This window comes from Hemitrygon akajei, chromosome 16, assembly GCF_048418815.1.
Source record: "Hemitrygon akajei chromosome 16, sHemAka1.3, whole genome shotgun sequence".
In the NCBI taxonomy this organism is placed as follows: domain Eukaryota; kingdom Metazoa; phylum Chordata; class Chondrichthyes; order Myliobatiformes; family Dasyatidae; genus Hemitrygon; species Hemitrygon akajei.
Window position 1 is genome coordinate 9,659,803 of NC_133139.1, and position 25,377 is coordinate 9,685,179.

The window sequence follows — 25,377 nt, forward strand, 5'->3', positions numbered from 1 at the left end:
ACATTTGAAACTTTGGTTCATGCTCTTCCTTGGGATGTTCAACAGTACTAATGCTGCTGAATGTTGGTTCTTACAATGTCATCAGTTTTTTATTGTTTTACTACAATCTATAGAAGTTCCCTTCAAAAAAATGATCTACCCTTCACAGAATCAAGATGATCTTTTTGATCAGCTAACTGGTTTCAGCATGTTCAATCACCATACCCTAAATTCTTCAAGGACTTACACAGTCAGATTGTGGGTTTATAATTTCTCCTTTCATTCTCTCACCAATCTCGAGAGGAACTGTACAATGCTCCAATACAATTTTCCATTCCTTACTTGAGAACTTGGAAGTTTGTAGTTGGTGGCAAATCCATGCTGTCTTCACCCAAATACTATGAAGCAGTAAGCAGAATATATTGTTTATGAATGGTTGAAAAGTAAATACTAAGTGAAATAGTTTTAGTCATAAAAATTGTTTCATGTGATTAATTTGGCCTTTTATCAAAACTCAAATATACTAGTAGTAAATAAATACAGGGACCTCTTGTAACAAACAGTTTATCTGGTCAAACAAACTGAGCTTTTCTAAAGTTTCAAAAATCTGACTCTAATCCCTGTGCGTTTTGTCATCCAACTCTTCTACTGATATATAGTGAATTCCTGTCATGTTAAAACTGGCAGCTAAAGATAAAAACTGATAAATTTTAAGATGGAAAACAGCATACAAAATGCAATATATTCAGTTAATGTTTCTGTCATATTTAGAAAGAAACTTGTGTCTTGAGCATCCTTGGTACATATGGTACGCGAATAGCTTCTTTCTCAGTTTGAAGCCATGTAATTTAATCAATAATTTAGCTCCAAATTCTTTTACCTTGATCTGTTATGTGATGATGAATTTTTGATGAATATCATTCTTTAGTGAAGTGGTAATTCCAGTGTAGAATGGTAGAAGATGCATATTTTGTTCTACAAAATGGAGTGCATCAGTTATATTTCATAGTAGACTTTAAAATTCCAGTAAGGCATAATCAGTTAACTTTTTCAGATTCTATTTGATACAAGCATCTCTCTGTATCCCATTCCAATCTGTTAAACTGAGAATTTTTTGGTTAAATCAAGATCATTAAGACTTTTTATGAATGTCATGCTTTGGTAGTCAAACTTGTGCCTTAGCAAAGGAAATGAATTTTGACGTTGAAGCTTCAAAATGATAAGTTTCAAGTAATATAATGTCTGGTTAATATATTTTGAAAGCTTATCTTAGATTCCCACCTGTTGATACTACAGGTTTCATTGAATTTGCAAGTAGTGGACAATATGAATTCCTTTCAGGGAAATGGACTGTCAAACTCATTTAAATGTTAATGTTGAAAAAACAACATTATTTCAATTTTGGCTTTTTCTGGTTCTGATGGACAAATAGCACTTAGTCATTTTAACAGCCCGCTGATAGTATCTTCCCAGACTTTGCTGAACTATTCCAGGTTTTGTTGAGTTTTATCCATTATTTTATAAAATTGAAATGTCATTTAATTGTTGTCGTGGATGCAACTGGGCAGGAGAAGTCAAATGGAGAAATCTTCTCAACTCAGATGTCATTGTCACCATCAGCATCATCATTATGTGCTGTGTCATATGACATGGTCAATCACGATCTTCCATCTGTCTTTGTCTTATCCTTACTCTTTTCTCTATCCATGACCATGATCATTCTTGGCAAATTTTTCTACTGAAGTGGTTTATCAATACCTTCTGGGCAGTGTTTTTACAAGACAGGTGACCCCAGCCATTATCAATATTTTTCAGAGATTGCGTGATGTCAGTGGTGGCATAGCCAGGACTTGTGATATAGACCAGCTGCTCATACAACCTGCTCCCATGGCTTCACGTGACTGATCAAGGGGCTAAGCAGGTGCTGCACCTTGCCCAAGGGTAATCTACAGGCCTGTGGAAGGAAGGAGTGCCTTGCACCTCCTTTGGTAGAGATCGAAAAACAATATATAAAACTATGCCAGTACCTAACAGACAGTTGACAGTCATTGCATCTACCTTTTGTGTGCTGGAATAGCGAAGTAGGCAGCATGAAACCTCTTTTTAAAAAGTCTTGTGATTCGTATTCTGAAACCGTTCATTTATTAATTTATTGTTAGTCTGCATTGATGGCTTTTCTCAGTGCCTTGGTATATTTAGCATCCCTCTATAGTACATCGCTCTCCTTAATCCCAATCTCATTTCTGTGCTGTAATTTGGAGTTTTGATATCAGTCTCGGGGAGTTGATAGCTGTAATTACTAAAGTCCCATGTCTCAGCTGCCTTGAGGTAGCCTCATTTTTGACCAGAATGCCTCAAAATTGTATCATGTTTGCTCTGCATGTAATAACTAGTATTACATATAGATATCTGTATACTAGGCATGTTATGTGTACATTGAGACACTTGTATACCACAGTACAACTCGTTTTCAATATTGGTTATTTTTTAATGTTAGAGTGAATTTTGGTTAATTGGGACACAAGGACCACTACATTTAGCTTTTAGTGTAGCTTTCTCTGTTTTTTTATTATTACGTAGTTCAGTCTAGTTTTTTGTACTGTGTCATGTCAACCATGGTCCTGAAAAACATTGTCTCATTTTTACTATGCACTGTACCAGCAGTTATAGTCCAAATGATAATAAAAGTTGACTTGACTTGATTTAGCTCCAATTAAGCAACTGCCACAATTAGATAGATAGATAGATAGATAGATACTTTATTCATCCCCATGGGGAAATTCAACATTTTTTCCAATGTCCCATACACTTGTTGTAGCAAAAACTCCTTACATACAATACTTAACTCAGTAATAATATGATATGCATCTAAATCACTAACTCAAAAAGCATTAATAATAGCTTTAAAAAAAAAAGTTCTTAAGTCCTGGCAGTTGAATTGTAAAGCCTAATGGCATTGGGGAGTATTGACCTCTTCATCCTGTCTGAGGAGCATTGCATCGACAGTAACCTGTCGCTGAAACTGCTTCTCTGTCTCTGGATGGTGCTATGTAGAGGATGTTAAAAAGGTATTTTAAAAAAAGCAGACTTCTGCTTAAACTGAGTTACAAATTATATATTTAAATGAAATGTAGAGCAAATTAGAACACTATCGATACTACTGCAATACTATAAAACTGTATTAGTTCCTAATAGTTATTGCCAGAGGAATTCATCCAATGTATGCGGGTGAATTCTTTTGATTGAATGTAAATGAACAAAATCAGTGCAAACGCCTAGTCCAGATAATGGACTGACTTCATACAATGCTATCCATGAATACATTCTCCATATATTCATTTCCATTGTAACATTTAAGATGATTGTTAATACCTTGAAATTCTTTGTAGTTTCTAACTTGTTGAAGTGGTGAAATTGTCTCATTTTCACTCCCAGCCATTTCTGGCATCTTCAAGACAGAATGCTTGAAGTCACAGTGGGCAAAACAGTTCTATATTGGCTTACTGCTTATTTCCCGCCAACTATCGGTGACAAAAATCACTGCTTTTTTAACACAACCATTTAAAAAATTAACAGCCACGTAAGTGCACACGTCTGACGCTAGTTAGAAACTGTTCAGCAACAGCCCCTGCTGCAATTAAACAGCATAGTGTCCCAAATAAGCGAAGGGAATTCTAGCTATTTTCTTGAGTTGTCCCAAATAAGCAGGTAGTCGAATTAACCAGAATTCACCGTGCGTTGTCTTTCTTCCCTTTTATTTTGTAGTTGCACAATTTGTTGTCTTTTGCACATTGGTTGTCTACCCAATATAGTTTGTGTGCAGTTTTTCATTGATTCTTTTGAGTTTATTGTATTTATTGTGAATGCCTGCATGAACATGAATCTCGGGATAGTATATGGTGACATATATGTACTTTGACAATACATTTATTTTAAACTTTGAAAAGTGATGAATTACCTAGCCACTTCTATCAAATAGTTCCCTGCTGTGACCAAACAACTTCCGTTTACCATACAGCATGGTCTTTATTTGCACATCTGCACCGTGAAATTTCAAATCCAATTTCTACTTGGAAGTATCAATTCGTTAAAAAATAGTTTGAAGGCTGGTTCTTGTGTCAACAGATGCTATATTAACTGAATATCCTCTGATTATAACTGTTTAACACATGTGAAATAACCACTCAAACCAATCTGCTGCCATTTCAGTTGCAAACAGCTTCAAAATAAAAAAAAATCATGCTGAAAAGATGAAATAAAGTATGGAATTTCAGGCAAATCTCATTATTTCTCTCTGCATAGATCTTGTTTGATTTAGTTATTGCTTCAGATTGATGTACAGGCACCAGAGACTGAATACTTAGGCATATTTTGTTTCAAACAATATCACCTAATTTTTGACAGCATTTTCCTTAGGAGATGATAGGGATACAATTAGGTAATTTCAATAGAAGCTATTCCAAAACGTCTCACATGTACATACGGTCAATATTTTTCTATTTGGTTTATTTGAAGCATAAGGTTTTCAATTTTCCAGAGAGTAATAATTTTGAATTGTAATTATTTGGTTGTCCTGGATGGTCAAATTTGCAGCAAAAATTACATTGTTTAAACCATTAGATATTTTCTCCATGTGCCTCTTGAGTTTGTTTTTAAATACAGGAATAGTGATTGTTAACAGTTTGCTGCAATTTCCAGCTGATGATTTGACTAGTTTTCAATCACATAGCAAGTTACTAATAAAGAAATGGTTCCTAAATTGAATTGTATGGCTTAATCTAAGAATTTTTAATGATTTGAATTAGTAAAATTTCATAAGTCAGCTGGGGGTGGTGCACACCATTCTGATAGAAGTCACTTTGCAGTAGTAATTTTTGGGGGAAATAACACATAGAAATGGGAAAAGGACTTTTTTGTCCTTCTAAGCTTGCTCCACAATGAGTTTGAGGCTGAATCTATACTTTCCAGGTTCCATTTCTTTCCTGAGCTTCAGTTCTTCTGTTTTCCTTCTCGACTTGTGTTTTTAGCCTTTTCTTGATCAGTTTTTCTTTGTTATATGAAGTTTGCAAGCTTACTATCGTGTGATTTCATTGTTTAACAAAAGGAAAATAAATTCCTTGTGCTCTAGTGAAGAGTCCTAACCTAAAGAGTTAACGGTCCATTTCCCTCCATAGATGCTGCTTGACTTACTGAGTTCCTCGTCTTCTTAGAATTCCATAGAACACTCAATGGAAAATTAATTTGGTATTTAACTTTAGTGACTGATTGGAGTTCCCTCTTTTGGACTATATTTATACTAACACAAAGCATTCCTTTTCCAAAACACTGAAAGATGTTGAATTTTTGCCAGTAGAGTGCAATTTTATCCCAATGAGAAGGATTGTGATTTAATGAGGTATTTAATTGTAACCACTTATTATATTCTGCTAGGATGTTGAGCTTTTTTAATGAATCATAGAAATATTCATTACATATGGTGGTCATAAAATAGTGTATTTTTACCTTGTAGTATGTGTATAAGATTAAGAGAATTGGGTAGTAATTCAAGTCAAATTTGTTATCTGGAGAGTCTATTTAGAATTGGGTAGAATTGCAGTAAGCATCTGCCAAGTACTGCATGCGTCCTTCATGGATTATTCCAGTATTCAACAGAAAATATTTAGCGAACAACTTCAAACTAAAATCAAAGAAGTGGTCAGCTCTGTTACTGATATACATGTGGAGCCAACAACTTTATTACACTCAGTACACACAGCTGAACGTATTTTGAAATGTCGCATGCATTCTACATTTTATCATAGTGCATGTAATATGGCTAAAATTCAGAAAGTATTTGATAGTTTATTGATATTAGCAGTTTGAATTAATGCAGTCTTCTACATGTGAACTAACTTTCATTTTTTTTAAAAGGTGTGGATTGATCGCAGTATGTCTTTGAATACTGTGATCAATCCACTTCCTATGGACTTGCTTTCAAGGACTCTATAAGGTCATGTTCTCAATATATATTACTTATTTATTATTATTTTTCTTTTTTTGTATGTACACAATTTGTCGTCTTTTGCATGTTGGTCATTTGTCTGCCTTTGTGTGCAGTTTTTCATTGATTCTATTGTGTTTCTTTGTTTACTATGAATGACCCCCAAGAAAAGAAATCTGAGGGTTGCATACGTTGGCATGTACGTCCTTTGGTAATAAATTTACTTTGAACTTTGAATTTAACAGATTGGAAATAATTGCATCAGTATCCAGTTGTAATGTGGGCTCTTCTGTTGGCTTAGCTCAGGCCATTGGAACTTTACCATCATTTTCTTGTGACAGTGATGACTGTGTATCAGTTTTGAAGTAAGTTGTTTAATTTTGGAATTTGGAGTTCTATTGTGAAAATGAAAATCTTTGAAGTTACATAAGAATTATCTTTGGCCATCTTCTCTATTGTGCTCCAGGTGGTGTTTAGCATTCTCATTTCAGCCTCTATTGTATGGTGCCATGCTGTCTTAGGTCTCACATTTCCTTCACCCTTCAGGGGTCCAATAAAGTGCTGTCTTGATGATGGGAGTTGTCCTTTCTTCTCGTCATGTGTCCAATTCATCTCCAGTGTTTTCTCATGATGATTATGGCCATGTCCTCTTGATGGCACTGAAAGAGTGAGGCTTGGTTGGAAATATTTCTTGGCCAGAAAATATGAATTGCTTCAGTTTATTTGCTGCAGAAGTGGTTTTAGTCCATAGTAGTGTTCTTAAAGCTGATAGCGCTGCTGAATCTAATGCTCCTTAAAGTGAGTGAATGGTGAGAAGAAGTAAAATGTGGGGGGAGGGGGGTCATTGACTTATTTGTTTGTTCAAAAATTAGTTGTATTATGACAAAGGCTTTGTGACTTGATTTGTCTAAGTGAGGATGAAAGGAGCAGTATTAGGTTATAGTTGATTAAGTTTTTCCAATATTTATTCTTGAAACTTGGTTCTTGCGTCTTTAATAATATGATTTATTGGGAATGTATGACCAGGATAACAGTAATTCTGTTGATATAACATGTACCTTGATTTCTTTTTGGTCATGCATAGAAAATTGGGTGAAAATAGTCAGTGGGATGAGAATCTAATGAAGTAGATGGCTCTGAACTGGATCAGATCCTAACAGTTACAGTGTCAAGTTGGAGTTCTTGTTCTTCTTTGAACACATGCAGCTTCCCCACTTGAAAGAGATTGCCTACCCGAAGGTTTCTTAACTGGATTCCATTCAATAACCAAACAACTTTTCCTTTCTCCTCCTTTTATTTTTCGCAAGTGCAGCAGTTCGATAGTTCCATTAGTTCCATCAGTAATTAGTCCTTAGTTATTAGGTCAGTTATTAGTAATCAGTCATTAGTCATAAGGTGAAAAAACTGGCTGCCTCTCGGACTTTGTAGACGAATTCCAACCTGCACAGTCTCCGTTTCTCTAATGGATCGTTATGGTCTCCGACCATTATGTTTTCAAACCGGGTGAACCGTCCTGAAGGTTTGCGAACTCTTCTTAAGCCTCGCGCCATTTCCAGAAAGCGCCTGTGTGCGATGATCTGTGTCGAAGCTAGCACTAACCCAAATGCAGTGACAGAAGTGCTCTTTACCATGAAACAGTCTCTCAAGTTATTTAAAGTGCAGCATCTTACCACAGATTCCAGTGCTGCTCCCGGACTGCCGCTGTGATGCTGCGGGGTCCCCCCCAAATGTTCCAGGCAGAAGCAACACTCAGGCAGTGGGTTCCATCCGGTCTATCAGTGCAATCTTGCTGTTACTTTCAAAATTTTATTTTCTTTTGCCGCTAGGTCCCAATACTTTCTAGAAACTCAAGTCTGACTTGACATACAGCTTGATTCGAGAACAGTTACTACCACACAACCATCAAGCTCCTGAACAAAGGGGATAACTACACTCACTTGGCTTTCCATTGAGATGTTTCCACAACCAATGATCTCACTTTAAGGACGCTTTATCTTGTTATTTCATGTTCTCATTATTATTATTTGTTTGTATTTGCATTTGCACAGTTTGTTGTCTCCTGCACTTTGGTTGATCAATCATCGATCCTGTTATAGTTATTACTCTATAGATTTGCTGAATATGTCCACGGGAAAATAAATCTCAGGATTGTATGTGGCATGTATTTACTTTGAATTGCATTGCTACGTTTCTCTATCAAATAGGCTTAGGTCAGTAGGGCAAGACAATCCAAGATGAAACCAGTAAGTTTAGGCCTTTTTAGACAAGTTGAGGGAAAGATCTTGTGTGTAGTTGTTGACTGAATATGGACAAATAGTTTTGTAGTTAGCAACACAAGCCTGTTTATACTTTGAGATCAATGATGGATTAAAGTAATGGATCAGGGAAATGTATTGGGACAGAATTCTTAGTGTAAATGCTAAGTCGGAGACTGTTGCAAAAACAGTGGGCGACGTTTGAGACATTTTGATTTCTACCATTGTCCAGTTTTAAAAGTTTGGTGTGCATAGCTTTAGAGTTTTGTCTTCAGTTTTGGGTTATGTGTGAATTGAGCATGAGATAGAGAGCAAGGCAAAAATAATTGTCTTAGTTTCATTAACTAGCTGTAAATGTCAATGATTTACTTTCAAGAATGCAGCCTTTTAAGGTGAGATTTTAAAATGTTGAAACAGGATTCAGTCATTATTTTTAAATTATGCACGTAGCTTTTGTGACAGACAAACATACAAAAGGTTACACGTTATCTTTAAAGCAGAACTCAACAGTGTTCCTAAGCAGAGCAATTTTAGTGTTGTTGTTGTCAAGTGTAATGGAAGTTACACTCAAATTTTGCACAATGGCTTCATGAAATTAAAATAAATGATTTGTACAGGTAGTCCCCGAGTTATGAACATCTGACTTACAGACAACTCGTACTTACGAACTGAGGAAGGAGAATGCCGTCCGCCATTTTAAGTCGGATCACGGTGCCGTCTGCCATTTTAAGTCGTTGCCGTTGACACTGTGTTGAGTGTTCAACTTTGTATTTGGCTTAAATTTTTCTTAGATTCACCCTGACCCCCCCCCCCCCCCCCCCCGTCAGCTGGTGGTGCAGTGAGATCAGCGCCGGGCTGGAGAATGGAGGTTCCCAAGTTCGATTTAGTGACAGACTGCTCCCATGCCGGGTTGATGTTGAGCTCACAACTCGACCTGGTAAAAAAAAACACTGCCACCTCCAGTTTAAATTCCCACGCAGAATATTGTGGAGGATCAAATACCCAAACCCAGCACAGCCCCCACTTGTCCCATTTAACCTGTCTCAGTGCAGTTGGGTTTAGGACCCGGGAATTTCAGTGCGGTGGTCCTTAGGACCCAGCGGACCTCGGGAACCGGCAGAGCTCGGGACCCACCGCCCGCAGTGCTTCTGTTCCATTGATGGGAAGTGATCGCGATTGAAAATAAAGTGGAAATAATAAAGTGTTTGGAAAGAGGTGAAACGCCATCGGTCATTGGAAAAGCGTTAGGCTACAGACGATTAACAATTGGAACAATTTTAAAGGATAAAGTGAGAATAATGGAGCATGTAAAAGGTCCTGCCCCGATGAAAGCTACAGTTATTACTAAGCAATGCAGTGGTTTAATTATTGGAATACACTTGTTTCTTAAGTGTTTTATATGCATAGAAAGGTAAAATATATACTAAGACAAATGTTTGACTAACTGATGATAAATAATACCGAATGTACTGGTTCCGACTTGCGTACAAATCCGACTTAAAGACGGACTCAGGAACGGAACTCATACGTAACCCGGGGACTGCCTGTACATCTACCGTAGATTCCGAACTACAGAGCGCACCTGATTAAAAGCCGCTGGCTCTAATTTTAGAAATAAAATCAATTTTTTACTTGTAAAGGCCGCACCGGATTTTCGGCCGCAGGTGTCCCACGTTGTAATATGAGATATTTACACAGAAAGATATTACACGTGAGGATTTTTTAACTTTTAATTAAATCCATATGGTAACAAAAACAAATACATATTGCAAATGCTTTTTTTCGAACCGTGCCCGTAACGCGGCTACTTTTAAATATACGTTGCGTATACTTCTTTACTGAACAACATTCCAATATCTCCTAACGACTGGTAAAAAATATATATACTGCAGCCTACCAGGAAAAGTTATTGATCGCCTTTAACTTAAAAGCAGCGTTTCGCTCAGATCCAATGCCGCTCGCGTAATGCGCTCCCCCCCTCCTTTCCGTTTATCGCAAACGGCATTTTTCCCACAAGACGCGGCAAAACCGGGTGTGACGTCATAGCATCCCGCGATGTAGTACAGAAAACAAATATAGTTAAAACTCTTCTAACTTTAACTAGAAAATGAATTACTAAGCGAAAATATTATAAACTAAATAACTGCCATAAAGGCAGCACAATGCTTTTCTTCGAGTGTTTTCCATGTTGATGAGGGTGAGTACAAATGACTGATTTACAATAATTTAATTGTGAAAGTGTGCTTGATTTATCGTACAATTTCATTGGACCTCTGTGAACTACTCATCAATTTTATTGGTCTACTGTTATGAGGCAAAATGTTTACGAGGCGGCATGAAAAAAATCATGTATTAGCCGCTCTGTTTTAAAGGCCGCAAAGTTCAAAGCTGTTCAAAATGTGGGAAAAAAGTAGCGGCTTAAAATCCAGAATGTACGGTAGTTTTTTTCCTGAAGTAGCCACTGTACTACTTCTGTTACAGGTTATGGGGAGCTGGTTCCCAATAATCTATACTAATTCCAACCACAACTACTTTATGTTTTCCTGTCATTCACCTTATGTACAGATATTCCTCTGCCTAGTGTCATTTTATGGGCAAATAATCTATGTATATAAGCTATTATATATATTCATGTTTATTGTAGTCTTTATCTTACAGTGTTTCTTTTGTGCTACATCAGATCTGGAGTCACAATGGTTCCTTTCTCCTTTACACTTATGTATTGGATATTACATTAAACAATCTTGAACCTTGAATTAGTGAATGAGGTTGTTTCAGGCTTACTAGCATTGCTCATCTCTTTTCATTTTGTTTGTTTGGATTCCTTACCAGGACATCACAAGTCTAGATCATTTGAATTTGCTCAGAATGAAAAAGTGTAAACGAAAAAGCTAAAAATGATCAGACATGACTGGTGAGAAACACAGTTAGCTTCATTTTCAGAATTGTTTATCATCCAGTACATTGAAATGTGTCATTTGTGTTAACAACCAACATACTTGGGGGCAGCCTGTAAGTGTCACCACACATTCCAGCAACAACGTAGCATGCCCACACCTTTCCAGCTTTGTCAGAATGGTCAAAAGTAAAAATGTTTCAATTGCAGAGAACCTGGAAGAGTGGAAGGGACAACGGAAATGTCTGATAGTGTGGAGATCAAGAGAAGATGAATGATGCGTGGTATTGTTGCTGGCTGAGAGAATATGGTGTGAGACTGTTCATTGAAGAAAATTTATCTGAAATTCTGATTGAAGTCCCTGAGACCCCATGTTAACTCTTGCCACAGATGTCGCCTGACCCGCAGAGCACTTCCAGCATCTTCTATTCTTGTTTCTGATTTCTAGCGCTTGTAGTTCTAATTCGCTCTGGCAGAAATTGCTGTTCAAAGCTGAATAAAATATCAGTATTGTCTTTCAGTCCTGTGGATAGGTTAGGTACTTTTAAACTCCACATGAGTGGGCGCCAGTCTAATTCATGCAGAGACCAGATGAATTTATACCCACTTATGCCCTGTTAATGTGGGTCTGAAAAACATTTGCTGCATTCTACTGGGTGGTGTATTGGGTATATTTAATGCGGTGGTTGTTAAGTTCTCGATTACTAATGATGTCAAAGGTTCCAGGGAGAAGTCAGGAGGATGGGGTTGAGGAAATCAGCCTTGATGGATTGACAGAGAAGACTCAATGGGCTGAATTGCCTAATTCTGCTCCGATGTCTTATGTTCTTATTCCTCAGCATAAAGCTTGATTACTGAATACCCATTCTTCCCAAATTTTCTAGATCCATGAAGTGCTTTGTGCTGCAGTTCTGGGTTACCATCTCTTTGTTTTGGTTCTGTACTGAGCCTCTTATCAGCGCAGAAATGGTGTTGTCAGCCCACAATATTGTACTAACCATCCAACACCAATTTAAAATCTTGATTTTATTAAAAAAAAAATTCTCCCCATTTTTGCTTTAATCCACTCCATCAGCAGTCATGGAGAATGTGCAGATTTGAACCCATGTCACCGGAAGCAACAAGACTACAGGCTGCAGCATTGTGCTCTGGAGGTTATACTGCCTGTTCTCATTGTTCCTACAAAGCCTTCCAACCGTGACTGAAAACTAACAATAAAAATTGCTTAGAATCATTTGGATCCAGTTGTGCTTTCAAGTGTATAATCATTCCTTTTAGCTTTGTATAGAGTAAATGTAATGCACCCTTTGATTATACAAAAGAAAGTGAAGTATCAAATTAGTATCCATTCCCGTTCTGTCATATTGGTTCATGGCCTCTTCTTGTGCCAAGATGAAGTCACCCTCAGCGTGGAAGAGCAGCACCTTGTATTCCATCTGGGAGGCCTCCAACCTGATGGCGTAAATATCAATTTCTCCTCCCAGTTTAAAAAAAATCCCTACCCCTTCCTCCTTCTATGCCCCACTCTGGCCTCTTAACTCTTTTCACCTGCCTATTACCTACCCCGGGTCCTCTTCTCCTTCCCTTTCACCCATGGTCCATTCTTCTCCCTATCAGATGCCTTCCTCTCCAGCCCTGTATATGCCCATCTGGTTTCACCTATCACCTTTTAGCTATCCTCCATCCCCTCCCCGATCATTTTACTCTGGCATCTTCCCCTTCCTTTCCAGGCCTGAAGAAGGGTCCCAGCCCGAAATTGACTGACTATTCATTTCTGTAGATGCTGCCTGACCCGCTGAATTCCCCAGCGTATTGTGTGTGTTCCCATCTTCATTTATCCAATCCTTGTTGCGGTGATATAGACTTGTACGGAAATATTCTCTGTTTTTGTCTCTGTTGGGCCATGAAGGAAGAATGCCCAAGACACCAATTTACATCTTCATCTATCCAACCTTTGTTGTGGAGGTAGTGATTTGTAAGGAAACATTTTCTGTTTTTGTCTCTGTTAGGCTATGAAGGAAGAATGCCCTACCCACTAATTTACAATGTACACTTAGCGTTTTCTCTAATTCATTCTTGCCAGTGGCTACATTGCCAGTCAGTGAACATCTTCCTGCAAGTTTGTTTGACAGTTCCCAGTTACTGAGAAACAACCCACTAAATTTTTTTTCATGGCAGCATGCTAAAATTGATTATTTTTAACTACTGAAATCGGTTAAGATTAGTGCAATATAACTTTTTACATCAATTATATATTACACCACAAAAGATAAATAAATTAAATCCAAGTTTATCTGATCAGTGTTTTCGATGTAACCAAGAAACTGGTACATTTTTACATTCTACATGGTCTTGTTCTAAAATTCAACCTTTTTGGACAAATTTAAGACTTTTATTGGAACAAATTACGGGAATACAACTTCCTCATAATCCAATATTACTTTTACTAGGTGATATTGAAGGGACAAAACCGAAACTCAAACTAAATAAATATCAGAAAGAATTCATAAAAATTGCACTGGCTGTAGCCAAAAAGGCTATTGCAATTACTTGAAAATCAGATACATATTTAAGTATAGATTGTTGGAAAAAAGAAATCTATGGCTATATTCCATTAGAAAAAATTACTTATAATTTAAGAGATAAATATGAAACATTTTTGAAAATTTGGGGCCCTTATTTACAAAAGACAGGATTAAATATATAGGTGCTCTGAAGATGAAATAATTGGCTACTTGGGGAAAGAAATAAATATATATACTAAAGTTATTAAGAACTCCATGGAGCATGTGGAGACCTTCCAACAACCAGGCACTCTTTCTTTCTTTTTTTTCTTTCTTAATTTTTCTTTTTCTATATAGGGAAGTTAGGGGGGGAGGGGGGAAGAGATATATACTTTTTTTTTCCACACTTGTAATCTTTTAAAAATGCAATTAAATAAAATTTTAAAAAAACAAAAAAAAAACTACTGAATTAAAGCTGTGCATGGTCATTGTAAGTTGTGGAACAGTAGTTTATGAAATCAGAAAGGGGTTAACTATTCAAATTAAAATCATATTTTACTCCAAATGACTACAGCGGATGATCCAACATAAATTTTATCACTGATCCTCTCAAGATAAAACATGTTTTTTAAAAAAAACCTCTGATGTAGCATCATCCGCAATTTAAAAGATTTAGATAAATTAAATAATTGTTGCCTTTGTGTGCTTTGCCTATAAATGTAGTTATACCTACCAACAAAATATCATTTGAGGTATTTTGAGTGAAATTTTCAACATATTAAGACCAGAGATTGTGAAAGGGGAACAAATAACTATAGTTTTGAGTATTTAAATTCTTTCCAGTATTAGAGTATTAAAGACAATTTCAACTTATGGTATGTCGTGTCTTCGTATAGAGCCATTATTGGAAATAGTTTGTAATCTCCCATTCTTTATAGAGAATTTCTCTTAAACTTCCTGAGTCATCTATTTTTCAAAGTTAATGTAGAAGTTATGTAGATTAGTGAAAGTTATAATCTGAAAAGCTCTTAAATGAAAGACCATCAAAGAATTATCCCTCAGAGGATGCATCATATTTTTTATGAATGTTTTTTCCAATTTTTTTTTTTTTAAAGCATTCCTAGATATTGTGATTAAAAAGCCAAATGGGAATCCTGTTACAAGATAGATAGATAGATAGATACTTTATTCATCCCCATGGGGAAATTCAACATTTTTTCCAATGTCCCATACACTTGTTGTAGCAAAAACTCATTACATACAATACTTAACTCAGTAATAATATGATATGCATCTAAATCACTAACTCAAAAAGCATTAATAATAGCTTTAAAAAAAGTTCTTAAGTCCTGGCAGTTGAATTGTAAAGCCTAATGGCATTGGGGAGTATTGACCTCTTCATCCTGTCTGAGGAGCATTGCATCGACAGTAACCTGTCGCTGAAACTGCTTCTCTGTCTCTGGATGGTGCTATGTAGAGGATGTTCAGGGTTTTCCATAATTGACCGTAGCCTACTCAGCGCCCTTCGCTCAGCTACCGATGTTAAACTCTCCAGTACTTTGCCCACGACAGAGCCCGCCTTCCTTATCAGCTTATTAAGACGTGAGGCGTCCTTCTTCTTAATGCTTCCTCCCCAACACGCCACCACAAAGAAGAGGGCGCTCTCAACAACTGACCTATAGAACATCTTCAGCATCTCACTGCAGACATTGAATGACGCCAACCTTCTAAGGAAGTACAGTCGACTCTGTGCCTTCCTGCACAAGGCATCTGTGTTGGCAGTCCAGTCTAGCTTCTCGTCCAACTGTACTCCCAGATACTTGTAGGTCTTAACCTGCTCCACACATTCTCCATTAATGATCACTGGCTCCATATGAGGCCTAGATCTCCTAAAGTCCACCACCATCTCCTTGGTCTTGGTGACATTGAGACGCAGGTAGTTTGAGTTGCACCATATCACAAAGTCCTGTATCAGTTTCCTATACTCCTCCTCCTGTCCATTCCTGACACACCCCACTATGGCCGTGTCATCAGCGAACTTCTGCACATGGCAGGACTCCGAGTTATATTGGAAGTCATGTGTACAGAAGCATAAGTAGCTAGAATGCAGCTATAGGAAACAACTGGAAAGCCTTTGGGTTGATGGATTTATTGCAAGGAATATAACTTAGAATCTCTGATGCCCCTTTACGGGGGTTGGTGAGGCTAAATGCAGAACACTGTATAACTTTGGTCTTTCATATTTAAGATATATATTATATACAAACAATGTTGAGACCACGAATGGATCAACCATGGGTTCAGTGCTACTGCACTCCCTGCCACCTCCAGGTCTCATCATGTATGAAACACCAGTTGTTTAGTGTTAACTTTTTAAACTTGTATCATATATGTACCTTATTATTAATTTATTTCTGGAATTATTACTTTATATGTTATGTATGTGGTTTATATTTGCTGTGCATCTTGGTCTGCAGAACCACTATTTTGTTTGGATGTATAAATGTGTATAGTTCAAGCACAATAAACTTGAATAGCGTAGTAAGCTCAGGGAATTGATTGGCCTATTCCTCCAGCTTATAGTATGTTTGATAGAGATGTCTCTACCAAAGGAGGTGTAAGACACTCCTTCCCTCCGCTAGCCTGCAGGTCACCCTTAGGCAAGATGTAGCAGTGGCTTAACCCCCCTCCCGATTATGTGAATCCATGGGAGCAGCTGGATATCACATGTCTTGGTTATGCAACCACTGCCAAACAATCTCTGAAGAGTATCCATTATGGATGGAGTCACCCATTTTGTATGGACACTGCCCAGCAAACCACTTCTGAAGAAAAAATTGACGTGATAATCGTGGTCGTGGAAAGACCATGATAATTCATGTCATATAACATGGCACATAATAAACAAACAGTATGTTCATGTAAATCCCTTTAGTATATTCCACTTTTATTTTTCAGATCTGCTCCTCAAAGCAAATCTTCGCTTCCTCTTTTAGATATAAGCTCACTAGATGTTTCTCCTTGCACTATGGTTATTGACTGAATTGTTTGACCTCAAGGCTGAAGTGATTAGTGAACACTTCAGTTTTTTGTCTTGTTGGGTGACCTTTCTTGTTTCAGTTGAAATGAAAAGAGGAAGAATTACAAATGTAAGGTCTGCCCATCCACCTTTTTAAAAAATTTCCCCTTAATAATTAAAATTTGACATTGCAGATAGGTTTTAATAGTAATGGAATTTATTCTGGAAAATAATCTAGAGAACTCCATTAATAGTGCACTGAAAATCTTCAGCTGTTGCATTATGAAGTCAGGGACGTTTAATTTAGGATTGTTTCCTAGTACAACATGCTATAATGGTACCTTTTTAAACCATTGACTGTAACTTGATATCAGTTTTTTTAATGAAAACAAAATGCTAGAAATAAGTTTAACAACATCTTAGGAAAGAGAGAGTTAACATTTTATATTGACCTTTTCTCTGAAATTTGGATCAATAATTTCATTACACCTTCTCTGTTTTTAAATAGCTATTATTTTAAATTCCTGTTTGCTTTTGAGGTACGCATATAAGTAGTGTTTATATAAGTAGTGGTGGGGTTATTCACTGGTGTTAGTGAATCATTTTATAATTTTTGTGCATCTAAAATAACAATTGTAGCTTGTGTGGTTTTATTTTCAAGGTGCTTGTTTATAATCATTTCAGTCAAGTATTGAATGTGATTATTCTTGTTTACAGGCCAAGTATATTTCACAATGTATTGATGAAATAAAGCAGGAGCTCAAGCAGGACAATATTGCAGTCAAAGCCAATGCAGTCATCAAACTTGCATATGTAAGTACAAAATGTCATCAATTTGAGTTAAATAAAATTAAATTATATTGCAAGATTTAATCCAACTGGAATAATTTGCGACTTTCAGCCTCATGGTCTTTGCAAATGTTGAAGCGTAGAGCATTATAGCGGGTTTGGTTTATCCTCAGTTGATGCAGTTGTCTTGTGAGGCACTCAATAGTTACCGATAAGACCATAAACTGTAAGACATAGGAGCAGAATTAGGCCATTCAGCCTATTGAATCTGCTCTGCAATTCCATCATGGCTGATTTATTATCCCTTTCAATCGTATTCTTCTGTCTTCTCCTTGTAGCCTTTGAGGGCCTCACTAATCAAAAACTTATCAACCTTTGCTTCAAATATACCCAATGACTTGGCCTTCATAGCTGTCTGCCCTTCTCCCTTTCTTTAAGCTTCACGTCACTCCTCGCAATTAATTTGCAATTTACTTTAACTGCACCCTAAACTTATAAGATGTTTATAAAAATGAGAGTGGCCCACTCTGGTACTTATTAATCAGCACAAATGTATGCACCCAGTTTAAAGGGAACAAGTGTAAATGCTCAGTAGAAATGAATGGGGGATGGCAGAGGGAAGTTTTTAACACAGAGAGGTAGGTGCCAGGGATGGTAGTAGATGCAGGTACATTTAATGAGACACGTGAATGAAAGAAAACTGGAGGGCTATGTAGGAGAGAAGAGTTAGATCCTGGGGGAGATTAAATGGTATACATAAACATGTTGGTATGCTGGATTACGTGCATTAATATGAAGTTTGGATATTTTCTGAAATATTGTGGTTGGAATACAAAAATGTAAATAATACTAAAAATATCAAAACTTTATTCTTGAATCTAAATAGCATTTTTAGGAAGATAAATTGAAAACACATAACAATTTTTGAATGTGATTGGAAAAACTATTATAGGCACATGGTTTCAGGATAGAGGGGTCTGGGTGTTCAGTTATAAGACCATAAGACAAAAAAGCAGATTTAGGCCATTTGGCCCATTAAGTCTGCTCCACCCTTCTATCTTAGCTGATTTATTATCCCCCTCAACCCCATTCTCTTGCCTTCTCCCCATAACGTTTGATGCCTTGACTAATCAAGAACCTATCAACCTCTGCTTTAAATATGCCGAATGATTGGCCTTCACAGCCATTTGTGGTAATTAATTCCACAGATTCACCATGCCCTGACTAAAGAAATTCCTCCTCATCTCTCTAAACGTACATCCCTCTATTCAGAGGCTGCACCCTCTGATCCTAGATTTCCCCACTATAGGAAATGTGCTCTCCACATCCACTCTATCTAGGCTTTTCAATATTCCAGGTTGTGCGCTGTTTCAAAAGAATGGAGAAAGGAAGTAAAATGGTATTTTAATCAAGGGGCATATAATTGGTGTTATGTTGTGATATAATGACAGTGGATAATGACCTGGAATAGGTTTGCGTTGAAATTATGACTACCAGAGGAAGAATGACAGGGGTAATTGTAGTCTGTAGACCCCCAAGATGTGACTACTTAATATGTCAAAGCATAAACAGGGAATATCAAGGTAAAGTTTCAAGGAAACTGCAATTATGGTAAGTTTTAATCCATATATTGACTTGGAAAACCAAACTGACAAGCATATCATTGAAGGAGAATTTGTGAAATGCATTAAAGAGCAATATATTGTGTAACTATTTTACTTTTGGTCTGTGTAATGAGGAAGGGTTATGAGGGATCTTTTGGTGAAAGATCTATCGGAGGATAGCGGCCATAAGATAGAATTCCAGTTGCACTTTGAAGGTCAACATTACATTTAAATTGACAATGCTGATTGGGGAAAGTAAGGTCAATTATATTGGAAGGTGGAAGTAGTTATCTATGGATTGAGTAAATGAGTCAACAGCAAACAAACAAGGCAAATATTCAAACAGCTGATCTCTTAGTACTCATAAGAGTTTATCCCAATCAGAAAAATTCCATGAGAAAGACACAATCTAACATTAACAAAGGAGGTACAAAATGTTAAATTGAAAAGTTACATATAAAAATTGGCAAGGGCTAGTGGTAGGCTTGAGAACTGGGGCATTTTGGCAGAAGGCTTAAAAGCTCATAGGAAGCGAGAAATGAATTTTGAGAGAAAATTTGCATGTAGTATGAAAACAGTGGAAGTTTTATATATGTGTGTGTGTGTGTGTATATATATATATATATATATATATAAAAAATAGCGGGAGGAGTTAAATAAGGGGGCCTGTACAGAACAAAGTTGTTGAATTGTACAGCAAAGAAATGGCAGATATGTTAGATAGATAGATAGATACTTTATTCATCCCCATGGGGAAATTCAACTTTTTTTCCAATGTCCCATACACTTGTTGTAGCAAAACTAATTACATACAATACTTAACTCAGTAAAAAATATGATATGCATCTAAATCACCGTCTCAAAAAGCATTAATAGTAGCTTTTAAAAAGTTCTTAAGTCCTGGCGGTAGAATTGTAAAGCCTAATGGCATTGGGGAGTATTGACCTCTTCATCCTGTCTGAGGAGCATTGCATCGATAGTAACCTGTCACTGAAACTGCTTCTCTGTCTCTGGATGGTGCTATGTAGAGGATGTTCAGAGTTATCCATAATTGACCGTAGCCTACTCAGCGCCCTTCGCTCAGCTACCGATGTTAAACTCTCCAGTACTTTGCCCACGACAGAGCCCGCCTTCCTTACCAGCTTATTAAGACGTGAGGCGTCCCTCTTCTTAATGCTTCCTCCCCAACACGCCACCACAAAGAAGAGGGCGCTCTCCACAACTGACCTATAGAACATCTTCAGCATCTCACTACAGACATTGAATGACGCCAGCCTTCTTAGGAAGTACATTCGACTCTGTGCCTTTATGTTGAATAAATTTTTGCATCAATCTTTGCCATGAAAAAGATTGCTAATATTTCTGAGATATTGATGGACTAATTTATCAGGGACCTTTCAAAATCCCACTTAAAAGGGATAAAAAGACTGGAAGAACTCAGGAGGGCTAAGTCATTGGTTATATCTTTAAAGCAGAGATTGATAATTTGTAAAGCAGAGATTTTAATTTGTAAAGATGTCAGAGGGTGTGTGAGAAGGCAGGAGAATGGGGTTAAGAGGGATAACAAATGGCAGATAAACTAAATGAGTATTTTACATCAGTCTTCACTGTGGAAGATGCTAGCAGTGTGCCAGATGTTGAAGGTGTGAGGGAAGAAAAGTGAGTGCAGTTCCTATTACAAGGGAGAAGGTGCTCAAAAAGCTGAAAGACCCAAGGGTACATAAGTCATCCGGACCAGATGAACTGCACCCAAGGGTTCTGAAAGATAGCAGTAGAGATCGTGGAGGCATGAGTCTTTCAAATACCATTGCAATCTGGCATGGTACCAGAGTACTGGAAAATTGCAAATGTCACTCCACTCTTTAAGAAAGGAGGAAGGCAGCAGAAAGGAAATTGTAGACCGAATAGCCCGACCTTAGTGGTTGGGAAGATGTTAGAGTCAATTGTTAAGGGTAAGGTGATGGAGTACTTGGTGACACAGGACAAGATAGGACAAAGTCAGCATTGTTTCCATTAGGGAAAATCTTGCCTGAACCTGTTGGAATTCTTTGAAGGGGTGACACATAGGATAGATAAAGGGGATGCAGAGGATGTTGTATATTTGTACTTCCAGAAAGCCTTTGACAACGTGTCACACATGAGGCTGCTTACCAAGTTAAGACCCCATGGTATTACAGGAAAGTTACTGGTATGGTTACCAGCTAATTGGTAGGAGGCAGTGAGTGGGAATAAAAGGGCCCTTTTCTAGTTGGCTGCCAGTGACTAGTGGTGTTTCACAGGGGTCAGTGTTGGGACTGCTTCGTTTTATGCTGTATATCAGTGATTTAGATGATGGAATAGCTGGCTTTGTTGCCAAGATTGGTTGAGGGAACAGGCAGAAGGACTTGGACAGATTAAGAGAAAGGACAATAAAGTGGCAAATGAAATGCAGTGTTGGAAAATGCATGGTCATGCACATTGGTAGTAGAAATAAATGCGTGGACTATTTTCTAAATGGGGAGAAAATCCAAAAATCTGAGATGTAAAGGGACTTGAGAGTCCTTGTGCAGAACACCTTAAAGGTTAACTTGCAGGTAGAGTTAGTGATGAGGAAGGCAAATGCAGTGTTAGCATTGACTTCCAGAGGTCTAGAATACAAGAGCATGGATGTGAGGCTGAGTATTGTGAACGGTTTTGAGTACCCTATCTGAGAAAAGATGTACTGGTGTTGGCGAGGGTTCAGAGGATGATTCTGGGAATGAAAGGGTTATCATACAAGGAATGTTTGATAGGTCTGTGTTTGTACTCGCTGGAATTTAGAAGGATGGTGGGGGATGGAGTCTCATTGAGGCCTAGACTGAGTAGATATAGAAAGGATGTTTCCCATGGTGGGAGAGTGTAAGACAAAAGGGTACAGCCTCAGGATAGAGGGGCGGCCATTTAAAACAGATGCAGGGAAATTCCTTTAGCCAGAGAATGGTGAATTTGTGGAATTTCTTACCACAAGTTGCCTTGGAGGCCAGGTCATTGGGTGTATTTAAGGGAGAGCTTGATAGGTTCTTAATTGGACACAGCATGAAAGTTTACAGGGAGAAGGTCGGGGAGTGGAGCTGAGGAGGGGGAGAAAAGGACCAGTCAAGTGGCTGAATTCTACTCCTACATCTTATGGTCTAAATCAGCCATGATCAATGGGTCGAATAGCCTAATTCTGCCTGTAAGTCTTGTGCTCTTAATGGACGTGATAGATTGTACACCAGGGTTTTAAAGGAAGTGGCTGCAGATGCATTGGACCCATTGGTTGAAATTTTTCCTTGCTTGCTAAATTCTGGGAAGGTACTTTAAGATTGGAAAACAGCCGCTGTGACTCTCTTGTTCAGAATGGAATTATTGATGCCAGAATCAATAATTAAAGAGAAAATAGTTAATCATTTAGGAAAGTGTCAATAACCTAAGCTTACAAAAGGTATATGGTTTGATAAATTTGCTAGAATTCTTTGAGGATGCAATGGAATATTGATAAAGAAGAACCTGTAATTGCAGTGTATTGAGATTTCCAAAAGACATTTGACAAGATCTGGATAGGAAGTTAGTGTGTAAATCAGAAGCTCATGATATTGAAAGAAGTAAGTTAAAATGGATTGAAAACTTGCTGTCTCATAGAAAGCAGAATTGGAATAAATGGGTCCTTAGATCAGAGGTAACTGGTGAGTACCTCAAGGATTAATTCTTTGCCTGCAGTTGTTCAATAATTACATTATGACCTGGAGGAAGGAATAGTATGTAAGGTTTTCAGATTTGCTGCAGATCAAAGGACTATGATTCTGCAGTGGGGTATAGTCAGACTGAATGAGTGCAAAAAAGACTGGCAAGTAGAATTTAATGTGGGAGACTGAGAGATCATGAAGTTCGGTAAGAGAATTCAAAAGGCAGATTATTATCTAATTAGAGAAAGACAAGTACTAAGGGATCTAGCTGTTGTAGTGCATGAATCACAAAAAACTAGCAGGCAGTTCAACTAGTAGTTGAACACATGGACACTACCTCAGTATTCTCTTTTTTAACTAATTTTCTTTTTGTATACTTATAATTTATAGCTTTTAATACTATGTATTGCAATGTATTACTGTAGCAAAACAACAGATTTCACAACATATGATTCTGATTGTAATTTTTTTTAAAGCAAACAGTAAAAAGGGGTTGGACTGTAGAAGTAGGGAGTTTTTGTTGCAATTCTATAGGGTGTTGGTGAGGCCTCACCTGGAACATGGTCTAAAAATAGACAGTAGCATTGTTGCCTGTACAAAGAAGGTTCACTGGGCTGATTCCTGGGATTCCTTCTAAGAAAGACCAAATCTGAGCCTGTATCCACGGAGTTCAGAGGAATGAGGTGTGTCGATAGAGTAAATGCAAGCAGGCTCTTTACTGCTGAGACAAGAACTAGGCATTATGGGTTAAGGGTGTAAGGGGAACCTGAGGGGGAACTTCACTCAGGAGTGTGGTGAGAGTGTGGAACAAGCTGCCAGCAGAAGATGTGGGTTTGAGTTCAACACCTAAGAGAAAATTGGATAAGTACACGGATGGGAGGGGTATGGAGGCCTATGGTCCAGGTGCTGGCTGTTCAAACTAAGCAGAATAATAGATCAGCACAGGCTATATGGCCAAAAGGCCAGGTTCTGTGCTGCATTGCTCTATGACTCTAAATATATTAAATCCTAGTGAGATCTTACAGAGCAGATTCGGGGTGTTCTCAGTCATGGAATGGGAGAGTCCTTAACAAGGGGACATAACTACAAAATAAGAGGCTACATAGAAATTCCTTCTCTTAGAGTTTGAGAGTTTCTGGAATTACCTGGCCAGCGGATAGCAGAACCTGTATCATTAGAACTATTTAAAATGAAGATGGATAAATTTTTCATCAATCAGTAGAGGAGTGTAGAGAAATGACACAGAGGAGGAATAGAAGCCAGCATAGATTAGCCATGATTATATTATGTGGCTTGCGAGACTTGATGGATCCATGCCTACTCATACTACTTATATGGAAAGTATTGGGCTTTAAGACCCTGGTGTGCAGTTTTGATCCTGGTACCTAAGAAACTATATTGTTAGTGTTCGTTGTTGTTTAAAGTTGTTTTTTTTTGCTCCATAATAGCTGCAGATGCTGGGATATGACATCAGCTGGGCTGCATTCAATATTATAGAAGTAATGAGTTCATCAAAGTTTACATTCAAGGTGAAGCTTCATCTTTTAATATTTCTACTGTTCAGTAAATGAATGCATATTAACTGCAGTCCTTGCTAATTAGATGGCTATGAATCACTAAAGCTTAATTATTCATGTAAGGATTTCAGCTTAAGGTTCATAAATATTAGCAAATGCTGAAATTTGTCTATTCTGAAAAACTTGTATTAAAAATTCTTTTTCATTTGTTTCCCTCACTCATTTATCTTTCAGAATATTTGGAATGTGTGGTTCCAATCTGAAATACCGATCCTCTACTTTTTTTTTAAAGATCAGTTGTATAGCTGTTCATTTCTTGTTAAAACATACAAAGGCTGTGAAATTTGAAGATTTTATATTGATTTGCCTCATTTCAGTTAATACTTGATGCTGACACAAATACCACATGGAAGTGTTGCTGCTTGGAATGTATTCGTCAAACTCCACTTGTCGTCTGGAACTATTTCAAATTATGGTTTAGACGTCTGTGCAAGTTGATGTGCATAATCACAATTTTTAAAAAACCACTAATACTGTGTATCAGGGTTTTAGAAAATAGTTGATCTTTTTCCCCATTCAATTAATTCTTGGTACATTCAATCATTGTAATGGAGCTGTAAATACTTATTTAAAAAAGGTTTGTCCTGTAGTTGTAGACCACATACAGTTTCTGAACTCTGTAGAATTTTCTTTTTCTGCATAAATATGATCTAAAATGTGATCAGATCTTCATGCAAGTCCTGAAACTAGATAAACAGAGCCCATTTAAATAAATAACACAAAAATATTATACTGGTTCATTTATTTATTGAGAGAAATGATCCAATATTACATGTATTTGTTGAAAAATTATGTGAACATATGTTTTCAGTATGACTGGTATGACTCCCCCCCCCCCCCCCCCCCCATACAGTAATATCTTTGACCAAACATTTTCAAAACTATTGATCAGTTCTGCACATCAGCTTGGATTAATTTCAGGCCATTCCTCCTCCTTACAAAACTGCTTCAACTCTGGGATATTGGTGGACTTTTTTGAATAAGCTGCTTGCTTCAGGTCCTTTCACAACATTTCTATAGGATTAAGGTCAGGATTTTAGCCCAGCCATTCCAAAATAAATTTTCTTTTTAAACCATTCTATTGTTGATTT

At 37.4% G+C, this 25,377-nt stretch overlaps 1 protein-coding gene across 2 annotated transcripts in view; it reads left to right on the top strand.

Moving 5' to 3' along the window:
• ap3d1 (adaptor related protein complex 3 subunit delta 1) overlaps positions 1-25,377 on the top strand; it is a 101,643-nt gene that overhangs the window by 11,047 nt on the left and 65,219 nt on the right. For both annotated transcript variants that reach the window (XM_073068206.1, XM_073068207.1), the window contains exons 2-3: positions 17,351-17,446; positions 24,158-24,238. In XM_073068206.1, coding sequence (XP_072924307.1) covers positions 17,351-17,446; positions 24,158-24,238 — 177 coding nt within the window. The remainder of the gene's footprint in view (positions 1-17,350; positions 17,447-24,157; positions 24,239-25,377) is intronic.